General features: G+C 38.9%; 1 protein-coding gene across 4 annotated transcripts in view; it reads left to right on the top strand.

The window, feature by feature from the left end:
- Positions 1–13,643, top strand: part of CUL2 (cullin 2) — a 104,607-nt gene that overhangs the window by 19,277 nt on the left and 71,687 nt on the right. For all 4 annotated transcript variants that reach the window (XM_047741505.1, XM_047741503.1, XM_047741502.1 and 1 more), the window contains exon 2: positions 5,812–5,952. In XM_047741505.1, coding sequence (XP_047597461.1) covers positions 5,834–5,952 — 119 coding nt within the window. In that variant the 5' untranslated portion in view covers positions 5,812–5,833. The remainder of the gene's footprint in view (positions 1–5,811; positions 5,953–13,643) is intronic.

Genomic DNA, 13,643 nt, shown 5'->3' with positions numbered 1-13,643 from the left:
GACCACAAGTAGGCAGAGAGGCAGGCAGAGAGAGAGAGGGTGGAAGCAGGCTCCCTCCTTGCTGAGCAGAGAGTCCGATGTGGGGCTCCATCCCAGGACCCTGAGATCACGACCTGAGCCCAAGGCAGAGGCTTTAACCCACTGAGCCACCCAGGTGCCGCTTGTTCTGATTTTCTTAGGATGCATATTGATTGCATGTTGGGTCTCTTAGATTAGTATCTCTCAGAAACTGAGTTTTCTTATTTCTTTTATGTACTCCCCTCACCCCATGTTTATGATGAGGAGGAGAAGAGTTTTTACCCCCTTCCTTTGGAAAATTGCAAATATATACAGAAAAATGAATAGTATAATAAACCTGCTTGTACTTGTCACTCATCCTAAATATTCATAACCAAGCTGTTAATTTTTAATTTTTTATTTAAAAGTTTTTTTTGTTTAAAGATTTTATTTCTTGTCAGAGGGTGCATGCATAAGCAGGGCAAGTGGCAGGCAGAGGAAGTAGCAGACTCCCCGTTGAGCAAGGTGCCTGATGTGGAACTCCATCCCAGGACCCTGGGATCATGACATGAGCTGAAGGCAAATGCTTAATGGGCGAGCCACCCAGGTGTCCCACAACCTGTTAATTTGGAAGCCTATCTCAGATAGCATTTCATTATATTCATAAATATTTTGGAATATGACCTAATAGACAGGACTCTAAATTTAAAAAAACCTCATTTTATAATTATCATTATAAAAAGTTAAAAATTACTTATTTAAGGTTATCAAATATCCCATCATTGTCCAAGTGTCCAGGGGTGTCATAATTTAATACAGAAGATCGTCTGCAACCAAACAAGTTCATTCATACTGTAATTGATTAATGTGCTTTTTAGTCTGATTTAAATTCCTCCTCTATATCTCTTTCCCTCTCTTTCTTTTCTTTCTTATATGTGTGCCTATTTATTGAAGAAATCTGATTATCCAGTAGTTTCCTACAGTCTGGATTTTGCTGACTTGTAGATTGAATAATGCTTGAATATATCATATATGTAGTCTAGAATGCATTCAGATGACCTCTTTTTTTTGAGCAACTTCATTCACTAAGTCTGGTGTTGATGTTCATCCATTTTGTAACATCTATCACTACTTCATTCTCTTACATTGTGGAATAATAATCCGTTGTGTGGATATACTTTATTTATCCATTTATCTGTTGATAGACATTTGAGTTAATTTCTTCTTTTGGGTCTTTATGAATAATGTTTCTGTGAACATTCATGTACAAGTTTTTGTGTGGCCATGTTTTCTCGGGTATATATTGGGAGTGGAATTTCTGGGTCATATGATAACTCTTTTTACGTAAATTACTTTTGTAATTATTTAATTTACTGTTGATAATCATACATATTTACAAATGGTTCTAAGAAAATCTAGTCTAAATTGTTTTCAAATGTAATGAAAATTTTGTAGGTATTAAAATTAATGTTGACATAATATTATTTGGAAATGTAATGACATGAATATTTTTTGCAATGTTTTCTTTCTTTCTTTCTTTTTTTTTTTCTGGTATTTAGAGCCTGTGATTTGTTTTTAGGGTTCATAACACTCATGCGCCTTAGGCATAGTACCTGTGTACTGCCTAAGTGTTAAAAGTCCTAACATTGGGGTGCCTGGGGGGCTTACTCAGTTAAGACATCTGTCTTCGACTCAGGTCATGATCTTAGTTCTGGGATCGAGTCCCACATCAGGCTCTTTGCTTAGTGGGGACCACCTTCTCCCTCTGCCTGCCACTTACCCTGCTTGTGTTCTCTCTCCTGTCTCTCTCAAATAGATAAACAAAATCTTTAAAACAAAACAAAACCAAACCAAACCCCAAATCCCTAATATTGCTTGGGTGAAACTCAGGAAAAAGCTAAGGTGGTAATATGAGAACTTTGTGGACACTCAGTAGGACGTAATCTAAGTGGGAATGGAAATTGTCTTGGCAGAATGTCAGGCATAGGACCATGATGGGGTCTTTAGTAAAGCACAGGGAAGAAGAAGACTCATTTATTTTTATGAATTACCAGACAGCTTGGGAGATGTAGAAGAATAGTGAGGTGATCATGGTCCTGTTTCTTTACTTGCTCTGTATCATTCTTATATAAATTCCTCATGAATAATTACATATAAACCATTTTGATAAGACGAAGGAACTTAGATTTTTAATTATATGAGCTTCTGTTGTGTAAGCAGAGAATTGAGGAGGTAGTTTCAGCATACTTTCAGCTATTGGTTCATTAAATTCTAGTATGTTTCACTAAGCTAGTGTTTTTCTCACCTTGACTTCCATATTTTCCATCCATCTAAAAATGGATTATCACTGCGTATATACCCACTCTACCATAAACCTGTTGGTTTTAGCAAAGAAGTCAGTGTCACTCTAATTCTATCAAAATTTGAATAAAGGTAAAAGGTAATCATGTAGCCATTAAAATAATTTACAGGTAGTGGGCATAATACCATTTTTATAAAGGGAAAAAACTATTATAAAGGGGACATTGACAACTTTTTAGTATACAGTAACAAAATAGGCCTTATCTTTAAGAAACACTCCAATAGGGGTGCCTGGGTGGCTCAGTGGGTTAAAGCCTCTGCCTTTGACTCAGGTCATGATCTCAGTGTCCTGGGATCGAGACCTGCATGGGGCTCTCTGCTCAGCAGGGAGCCTGCTCCCCCCGCCCCACCCCTGCCTGCCTCTCTGCCTACTTGTGATCTCTCTCTGTCAAATAAATAAAATCTTAAAAAAATAATAATAAAAACACTCCAACAATTACAGTTCAGGTTGGGTAATGCTCTAAGAGTGGTAAGTCAGAATTTTCTCAAGTACTACATAAAAAAGGGCACCTAACCTGGTTTAACTGGGCCCAGGGGAAGTTTTTATTTATTTACTTACTTATTTAAGAGAGAGATAGAGAGTTGAGCACAGAGGGAGAATGAGAACGAGAAGCAGACTCCCCGCCAAGCGGAGGGTCTGATATGGGGCTCGATCCCAGGATCCTGAGATCATGACCTGAGCTGAAGGCAGATGCCTAACCAACTGAGCCACCCATGTGCCCCCCCAGGGAAAGTTTTTTAACGGCAGGTATACTACACCAAGGCTGTGATATCAGTAAGAGTTAGGTAAAGGGTAGAAAGAGGGAGGAAGAAAAAGAGAAGAATTTTAGGTAAAGAAAACAAAGAGTAAAGGCTGGGTGTGTGAATCAGCCTGCCGAGTTCACTAACCTCAAAGCCCAGAGAAGTTACTGGATTATGATGTCAAGGAAGGGAGTCCCATGAGAAGAGGAAGCTGAGAAGATGCTTATACTAATAAGGTCAAATCATAGAAGCTTAGTATGCCAGGTTGTCAGTGAGTTTAAACTTTGTGCTATCTATAGTGGAAAATCCCAAATGGCTTTTAAGTATAAGAGTGACCGGTTAACTTTTTGGTTTAGGTAGGTTATTTTTGTCTTTGAGTGCCTGTTCTGAGATTATAACTTTGAAGGTCACGAATTTTATTTATTGACCACTGTATCCTTAGAGGGTAGAATGGTGCCTTGCAAGTATTTAAGATTCACCAAAGATGCTAGTAAGGCAGTTTAGTTGCGTATAGCAATTAAGAGGAAGGGATCCAGCACAGGTGTGAATCCTTTTGAGGCCACCATTAAATAGTGCTGTGACCTCGGGGCGCCTGAGTGGCTCAGTGGGTTAAGCTGCTGCCTTCGGCTCAGGTCATGATCCCAGGTCCTGGGTTCGAGCCCCGCATCGGGCTTTCTGCTCAGCAGGGAGCCTGCTTCCTCCTCTCTCTCTGCCTGCCTCTCTGCTTACTTGTGATTTCTCTCTGTCAAATAAATAAATAAAATCTTTAAAAAAAAAAAAAATAGTGCTGTGACCTTAAGCAGATTCCTTAATCACCCTATGACTCAGTTTTCTTATGTGGAAAATGGAGAGACTAGTGTTGGACCTACATAATAGTTCTGAGAATTAAATGAGTTTATATAAAGTACTTAGAATAATGCTTGGCTCATAGTAAGTACTACATAAATATTATAGGAATAGATAAATTTAAGAAGTAATTCAGGAACACAGTTGGATAGGATGTGGTAAATAAGGGGGTGAAGTGGTTAACATTGATTCCCTTTGTAGAGCTAGCGCTTTAGGTCCTCCCTGTTTCTCCCCTACACCTACTCACAACATACAGGCACTCAAACTCACTCACTCTTACTCTCACAGATAACTGCTCATCCATTCTAGTTAGTACTGGAAGTTTAAATAAATCCTGGTGGTTAGTCTCTGGTATGTTGAGGAAAGACTGTTGATTCAGGGTGGCACATTCTCCTGGATTTTGTTTGGTTTCTCTCTGATTCCTTTTCTTTCTCTTTCTTGAAATCTCTTCCTTGGACTCCTTGAGTTCTTTACTTCTCAGAACAAAAATGTAAGCAGGGCTTCGAGCCACTTCCAGTTGGTAGGATGGTGGTATGTAGCCACTTCCCCTGTCTCCTTTTTCTCTTTATGCTTCTTCCCCTTCTCCCCATTGTTTACCTGCTCCTTATTTTCCTACACAGTAGGAGACAAGAGAAAGGATTTCCTCCTTATTTGGCCTTGCCTACAAGGCTAGCTTGGTGTTCACAGTTCTGGTAATTATGGAAAGTTTTGGGGAGAATGTTAAAACACATGTCAGAAAAGTACTCCCTTCTTCAATTAAATTTAACTTTAAAAGAGTTCTCTTTTATTTTTTATTTTTATTTTTTTTAAAGATTTTATTTATTTATTTGACAGAGAGAGAGATCACAAGCAGGCAGAGAGGCAGTCAGAGAGAGAGGAGGAAGCAGGCTCCCTGCTGAGCAGAGAGCCCGATGCGGGGCTCGATCCCAGGACCCTGAGATCATGACCTGAGCCGAAGGCAGAGGCTTAACCCACTGAGCCACCCAGGCGCCCCAAAAGAGTTCTCTTTTAATCTGTTTTTCTGATGTGATATTGCGAAGCATTTGGAATCTAGCACTTAAGCCAAGTTTCTCTACCCTTTTGTTTCAGAAACTGGCTGACTTCTGGAATATAGCTTGTCTGCTAGGCAAAGAAATCTTTTAGCTCACTTCTGGGCTGGTCAAAGTAACCAGAATCAGAGGTTTCATGCTAGAGCCATGCTTTCATTAGGTGTGTGGGACTGGATACTCTGAGAATCTAAGATGGAGCCTTAGCTCTCTGCTGCAACCCTGATGGTCTTTGAAATCTATATATTTTTTTAAATCTTTTTAGGTTCATGTGGATTTTGTGTTCTACTCTGTGGTTCATTTGTTTTGATAGAAATGTAAATTTTCTCCCTAATCTTTACCTAAACTAAGGCTCTGGGAAGATAAACCCTTTTACTTTCTTGTGTCTTCTCATATTCCCACCTATCTCATTCCCTAGTTTAAAGAGTACTTACAAGGATTTGGATCCAAAACCTTTTTATTGAGTGTCTCTTGCATATTTCTTATAATGGGAGTTGGGTTTTTGGCTAATGGGGCCTCAGCTTTTTTCCCTCAACACACTGAGTCTTCTAAATCCTTGGAACAACACTCTTGATCATAAATAACTTGTAGTAAAAGCTTTCCATTTCCTAGAGTTTGTAATGAATGTAAATATTCTGTGTAATTCCTTGTCTGGATAGTCATGAAAAGATAGTGGCCAGTGTCTATTGTGTTTTTACTGTGCGCCAGGTTCTGTTCTCACCCCTTTTGTCTATTGTGCTGGTGAATTTTGTGATGCTTTAAAAACAAGTAACTTGTTTGTAGAATTCTTGCTAATGTTACTGTTGTTTTTAATTAACAGATTTCAACACTAAACTTGCACAATGTCTTTGAAACCAAGAGTAGTAGATTTTGATGAAACATGGAACAAACTTTTAACGACAATCAAAGCTGTTGTCATGTTGGAATACGTGGAAAGAGCAACATGGAACGATCGCTTCTCGTATCCTTTTAGTGGCACTGATAAATTTTCTTGTATTGATAGTGATACTGTATTAGTAACTCTGTCAGTGAACATTGGTAAATGCCCTAAAACTGATAAACTTACTGAAAAGTGAAAACAGGTTTATGCTTATGTAAATGGAAGAGAATGCCGTGTAACTGCTTTCACATTGTTTACATTTCCAAGTTCACCTATATGTGTCAGTCAACAATCTGAGAACCTTTCATTTGACCGTACTAATTGAGCACTTATGTATATGTCAGGTACTACTCGAGGCTTTGGGAATACAGTGTATACAAAACCACTTTCCTTTCATTCTACTAAGGGAAACAGACAATAAACAGGTATTTTAAAAAAATCTAATGCCAGTGCTTCTACTAGCAGGTAGCAATGGACTCTCTAGGGAAAAATAAATCAGGGTAAGGGCATGGAGAATGGTTAGAGCATGTATGTACGCAACTCTCTTAGGTGGGATGGCCATGGAAGATTTCTCTGAGGAACGTGGTGATATTTGAACAGAGACTGGATCAAAGCGAAGGAGCAAATCCTACAAATATCTGGGGGAAGGATGTTTCAGATAGAGAGTGAATGGCAAGTTTAATGACTTGACAGCTAGAAATATGTTTTTTAGTTAAGTTTTCTGTATTTGTGAATTAGCAGTTTTATATGAAAATACAAATTTGTGGTTTCTCTAGAACAATCTGAATCATGGTGTTCTGCATTCCCACATGACAGCAACCCTTTTTTAAATATATACATACTATATATATAATTATATATAAAAAACACTGTGTAACCAGGGCATTATGGATATAAACTCTGGCACCAAGAAAAAACCCCCCAATATTAAAATATTTCAGCTTCTTAGTATTTGGGAGGTGAAGGGGGTCTCTAAGGAACCCTCGGCCACAGGTACCTGGGGCAAAGTCATGGATGGCAGTCTTCCCAATTCTGCCATTGTCTTCCAGGGACCAAGGCTGGGTGGGCATGGGGACAGTATAGGTACATTGGCACATGTTGACTGGCGGACTTCTGAACTATCTCAGTCTGCCACAGGACACACCATACATGTCCTTTCTTAGGGTAAAGAAAGGGGGTAGGGTTGAGGCCTGGTGTCTCTGGGTCCAAATGGCAAGGTAGTGCCAGGGCCTTGCAGGAGGCCTTGAGTACTAGCTGGACACTGTAGGAACCAGAGATTCTTTCTCCAGAAAGGGAAGTTAAGATGTGAAGATATTAACCAAAATGTGTATGGAGATTCAGTTTTTTCCAACTCTGTGCTGCCCTCTAGCAGTCTTCTGGGACTAAGGGATGGCTACCCTCATCATGTGGGCATCCACTCTTTAGAAAAGCTTGGATTTTGTAAGTGACCCAACTTGTTCTTAATGCCTAATTCAGTTTTTTTTTTTTTTAAAGATTTTATTTATTTATTTATTTGACAGAGAGATCACAAGTAGGCAGAGAGTCAGGCAGAGAGAAAGGAGGAAGCAGCCTCCCCACTGAGCAGAGAGCCCCATGCAGGGTTCCATCCCAGGATGCTGGGATCATGACGTGAGCTGAAGGCAGAGGCTTTAACTCACTGAGCCACCCAGGCTCCCCTCCTAATTCAGTTTTTAATATTAAGCTGACTGTTGATGTAAGAATGGTGAGGTTCTTTTAGACCAACAGCAAACCATCTCATTCATTACATTTGCAGTCATTGTCATTACTAAGAAACATGTTAGGCTACCTATGTTCTAGCCACTAAAGATAAATAAAATGATAGTAACGTTTCTGGAAGCCTTCATAGTTTGCAAGGGTGTTTTATATTTTTTTATATTATTTAGTACCTCAAATAAGCCTGTAAGATTGGTGGGGCAGATACAATTGTCTTTATTTAACAGAGGAGGAAATTGATACTTACATCACGCAGGTAGTAATTGAAGTAGCACAGACTTGAATATGAGATTTCTTTTTTTTTTTTTAAAGATTTTATTTATTTATTTGACAGAGAGATCACAAGCAGGCAGAGAGGCAGGCAGAGAGAGAGGAGGAAGCAGGCTCCCTGCTGAGCAGAGAGCCCGATGCGGGGCTCGATCCCAGGACCCTGAGATCATGACCTGAGCCGAAGGCAGAGGCTTAACCCACTGAGCCACCCAGGCGCCCCTCCTAATTCAGTTTTTAATATTAAGCTGACTGTTGATGTAAGAATGGTGAGGTTCTTTTAGACCAACAGCAAACCATCTCATTCATTACATTTGCAGTCATTGTCATTACTAAGAAACATGTTAGGCTACCTATGTTCTAGCCACTAAAGATAAATAAAATGATAGTAACGTTTCTGGAAGCCTTCATAGTTTGCAAGGGTGTTTTATATTTTTTTATATTATTTAGTACCTCAAATAAGCCTGTAAGATTGGTGGGGCAGATACAGTTGTCTTTATTTAACAAAGGAGGAAATTGATACTTACATCACGCAGGTAGTAATTGAAGTAGCACAGACTTGAATATGAGATTTCTAACATCTAATTCCCAATACTTGCCAGTATATCTAGAGGATAATTGATGTAGATTCTGCCTTTGAAGAACTTATTATTGAATTAGTCTAATTTTTTTTATGGAACATCATTGATTGTTTTTGCATAGGACTCTTTTTCTTTTTTGCATAGGAATCTTAATAAAATGGAAAATGTTAAATTTACTTGTGTGTTAATGAGGTTTCACTAGACAAGTACATAGGTAGTTTTGAGGCTATTTCAACTGAAATATGAACAAAGAAAGGAGTTGGTCATAGAAATATCTGACTTCCTTGGAAAGTGTTGCTTCAGTCACTGTTATTTCTTTTTTTTTTTTTTAAAGATTTTATTTATTTATCTGACAGAGATCACAAGCAGTCAGAGAGACAGACAGAGAGAGAGGAGGAAGCAGGCTCCCTGCTGAGCAGAGAGCCCCATGCGTGGCTCGATCCCAGGATCCTGAGATCATGACCCGAGCCGAAGGCAGCGGCTTAACCCACTGAGCCACCCAGGCGCCCCAGTCACTGTTATTTCTAAGATGTTTATTGTTTGATTCGTCTGAGATGGTCCAGTTACCTGCTCACGTATTTTTTCTTCCCTTTAAAATAAAGAATATCTGCAAAAACAATAAAATTAAGAATGGAAATTCTTACTTTAAATTCTATTTTGAAAAATAAAGGACTGTGTTACTGATTATTCTGAAGTAAAATCCTTTTCCATGTTAATTTGTCCAAGAATATGAGGTTGACTTCTGACCCTTAGGTATCTTAGATAGAAATTTTAGAGGCTATAAAACTTTAATCTTTTGAAAATGAAAAGAAGCCCCCCCCATTGTGTATCACCGTATGTGATAGTAATTGATCTTTTTTTTTTTTAAAGATTTTATTTATTTATTTGACAGAGAGAAATCACAAGTAGGCAGAGAGGCAAGCAGAGAGAGAGAGGGGGAAGCAGGCTCCCTGCTGAGCAGAGATTCCCCCATGCGGGGCTTGATCCCAGGACCCTGAGATCATGACCAGGGCTGAAGGCAGAAACTTAAAGCACTGAGCCACCCAGGCACCCCAGTAATTGATCTTTTATAAAGCATTTTTTTTGGGTATGTGAAATGTAATGTGGTTGACCCTTGAACACAGGTGTGAACTATGTGTATATAAAAAAGGTGTTTTGGGAGTACCTGGGTGACTCAGTGGGTTAAGCCTCTGCCTTCAGCTCAGGTCATGATCTCAGGTTCCTGGGATTGAGCCCCGGATCAGGCTTTCTGCTTGGTGGGGAGCTTGCTTCCCCCCCTCTCTCTGCCTGCCTCTCTGCCTACTTGTGATCTCTCGCTCTGTCAAATAAATAAAATCTTTTAAAAAAAAAAAAGCTGTTTTGTTTTGTTTGGAAAGATTTATTTTATCTGTTTTAGAGATTTTAGGGAGCGAGAACTAGGGTGGGGAGGGACAAAGGCAGAAGGAGAGTAGAGAATCTCAAGCAGATTACCCACTGAGCATGGATCCTGACGTGGGGCTCTATATCAGGACCCGTGAGATCATGAACAGAACCAAAATGAAGAGCCAGATGTCTGACCAACTGAGCCACCCAGGCACTCTTTTTTTAATAAATTCAGTACTGAAAATGTATTTTCTCTTCCTGATGATTTTCATAAGATTGTCTTTTCTCTAGCTTACTTTATTGTAAGAATACAGTATAATATACAGAAATGTGTTAACTATTTATGTTTCAGGTAAGGTAAAGTCAACACTAGGCTATTAGTAGTTCAGTTTTGGGAGAGTCAAGTTATACGTGGATTTCCTTCTGCTGGGAACTGGTACATATGTGGAAAAGTTGGTAAGGTGTACATGTGGGGTTAAACATAATTATTTTTTATTTTTATTTTTTTAAATTTTTTAATTTTTTTATAAACATATAATGTATTTTTATCCCCAGGGGTACAGGTCTGTGAATTGCCAGGTTTGCACACTTCACAGCACTCACCATAGCACATACCCTCCCCAGTGTCTATAACCCCACCCCCCTCTCCCGACCCCCCTCGCCCCAGCAACCCTCAGTTTGTTTTGTGAGATTAAGAGTCACTTATGGTTTTTCTCCCTCCCAATCCCATCTTGTTTCATTTATTCTTTTCCTACCCCCCCAAACCCCCCACGTTGCATCTCCACTTCCTCATATCAGGGAGATCATATGATAATTGTCTTTCTCCGATTGACTTATTTCGCTAAGCATAATACTCCCTAGTTCCATCCACGTCGTCACAAATGGCAAGATTTCATTTCTTTTGATGGCTGCATAGTATTCCATTGTATATATATACCACATCTTCTTTATCCATTCATCTAAACAGGTAATTATAAAGCAGACACCTGTATAATCTGCACAGGTTGAGAACCAGAACACTGCGAGGATCCACCAACTCTCCCCCCACTACACGTCCTTCTCAGTTCACAAGCCCACTCTTTGTCTTGGAGGGAGCTACTATTGTGACTTTTGCATCTATTATTTCCTTGTGTTTTTTTTTTTTTTTTCTTTAATAGTATAACTGCTTATGTATACAGGCCTAACAATTACTGGTTCTTTCTGTGTTTGGAACTTTATATCACTTGAATCATGCTGTGTATATATTTCTCTGTCATAATTTTTTCTTTCAACATATATATGTATGTGATTAATTTATAACTAGTGACTTTGTAAAATATGTATTACTAGTCCCATTTTATAGCTGAGGATGTCATGGTTTATTGATGGTATAAGTTGACTTACCCTAGTAGGACTGAATGCTGAAGTAAAATGCTCAAGTCTGCTTATACTCTTGAAGTGGACATTAAGAAAGCTTGTTGTCATTTGAAGTGTTTAACATGTGTAAGTACAGAATTTATGGAACCCTGTCCACAACATTTTTTACTAAATATAAACTCCATAAGGGCAAGGCTTCTTACCCATTTTGTTCACTGCTGTATTCCTAGCATCTAGCACATATAGGTATTCAGCAAATACTTGGGGAGTGAATAGCTACTGTCAACTAAATGTCATTAAGCATATTGTACAGATGGAATAAATAACATTAATATTTAGCTAGTTCTCTTATGTTGATAAGCAGGTTTCTTAACACTGATCCTTCATAAGCATACTGCATCCAGGTACGATGCAAGGCATTCTGGTTGCTAGGTAATGTAAGTAAAAGACATCAGTTTTTAAATACATAAAAAATTACCACAAGTTTTTTGAGAGATATCCTTTTATTATCACAGTTCTATGGATCAGAGGTCCATGGTGTGACTACATTTTCTCTTCAGGATCTCATAAAGCTGAAATTAAGGAGTTGGCTGGCTAACTCATCTAGAGCTCAGGGTCCTCTTCAAAGCCCGTTGCTGTTAATTGGGAGAATTTAATTCATTGCAGTTACAGGTCTTAGGTCTCCATTTTCTTATCTCTTGGCTGTGAACTGCTCTTGGTGACTTGGTACACCTCAGTTTTTGCATGTGACTCCCTTCCATCTTCAGTGCCAGCTGTGGCATGGCAAATCTTCCTGTGTTATCTCAGACCTCCCCCTCTGCAGTTAGCCACAGAGGGCTAGAAGCAGATGGGGATCTGCTTTTAAGAGGCTCATTCGATTGGATTAGGCCCACCTGGAAAGTCCAGGCTACTTTCCCTCTTGCGGTCAGCTGATGAGTAATCATAATTCTGACTTTTTGCTCTGAGTTCCTTTTTTCGCATAAAGTAGCAGTCCCAGGTATTAGGGTGGAAAATCTTAGGAGGCCATTTTTAGAATTCTGCCTAACACAGGTAATGATATTTCTAACAAAAGCTTTACGACAGCTTAGCGTGGTTTGGGATTTACCCTTTATTAAGGATTTCTATCAAGTGCAGTGAGGTTTGGTGTAGATCTAGATTTACTGTTCTTTTTTTCTGGGTTGGGGTTCTTTGGCTGTTTTGGTTTGCTTTTATTCATGGTTTTCTGCTTTTTGGCGGCTGTTCAGACAATTCCCAGACCCTTCAGTATAATATAGATGCTCTCCTACTTAAGGGCAAGTTAGATTCTAAATAGTTTTATCTAAGTCCAAAGTGATGAAGTGAGGGGAAATCTAAAATGCCTTCATGAATGTAAAACCAGGTTTTAAAACCAGTTGTACCATTGTCCTCACTTCTAATATATATTCTGTTAGGCATCTTTTCAAACATAGACCAAGCATAGACCAGTTTTGACTACATTGAAAAATGTTGAAGTAGGTCATTCCATCTCTGACGATCCTCACAGATTTTAGTAGAACTTATTAACCTTGGCGCCTGCATTAGTAGCCCATCATTTTTTCTTTGATTGTATAGATTGGGAAAGGTTTTATCTGTAGTTTTCTCTGCTTGAAGCATCAGTAACATTTTCACTCTGTTCCAAATTAAGTCAGACGAATATTTGATTATTGTTATCCTGTAGCTATACACTTTAAAGTTTTTCCATTTAACCAATAATTTGTACCCTTGCTTGCTAGTTGATGATTTCATAGATACTGCATCTTTTACATGTTGCATGTTTATTCTTTTTCTTCAGAAATGTCAATAAAGATCTGTATTTTTTTATTGTCAATACCTTTTTGGTCATTGTACCATTTTCAATTTTAAGATAAGCTTTCCTTTCCTTTTTTTTTTCTTTTTTTTAAAGATTTTATTTATTTATTTGACAGACAGAGATCACAAGTAGGCAGAGAGGCAGGCAGAAAGAGAGGAGAGAGGAGGAAGTAGGCTCCCTACTGAGCAGAGAGCCCAATGCAGGGCTTGATTCCAGGACCCCGGGGTCATGACCTGAGCTGAAGGCAGAGGCTTTAATCCACTGAGCCACCCAGGCGCCTTTTTTTTTTTTTTTTAATTTACCAGCACTGTTTAAAATTTGTTTCTTCTTAGATGTAATATACATAACTTAAAACCACATCCATATAAATCTCCTACAAGCTGTACCTTCATAATAAGAACCCATAAACATACAATGTATACTTCTTTTCTCATGGCTTGGTTTTCTGCCCCTGTTCCCCCCCCCCCCCCTTTTTTCCTTTTTGTTTGTTTGTCTTAAAGATTTTATTTTTAGGAAATTTCTACACCCAACATTGGGCTTGAACTCACAACCCTGAGATCAGGAGTCTCATGTTCCACTGACCGAGCCAGCCAGGTCCCCCTCTTTTTCTTGTTTCTAATGAGAGCATCTACAGTGACCCTCAG

Source organism: Lutra lutra, chromosome 8 (genome assembly GCF_902655055.1).
Source record: "Lutra lutra chromosome 8, mLutLut1.2, whole genome shotgun sequence".
NCBI lineage: Eukaryota > Metazoa > Chordata > Mammalia > Carnivora > Mustelidae > Lutra > Lutra lutra.
Note: the sequence above shows the minus strand (reverse complement) of the source record. Positions and strands in the feature narration are given on the sequence as shown.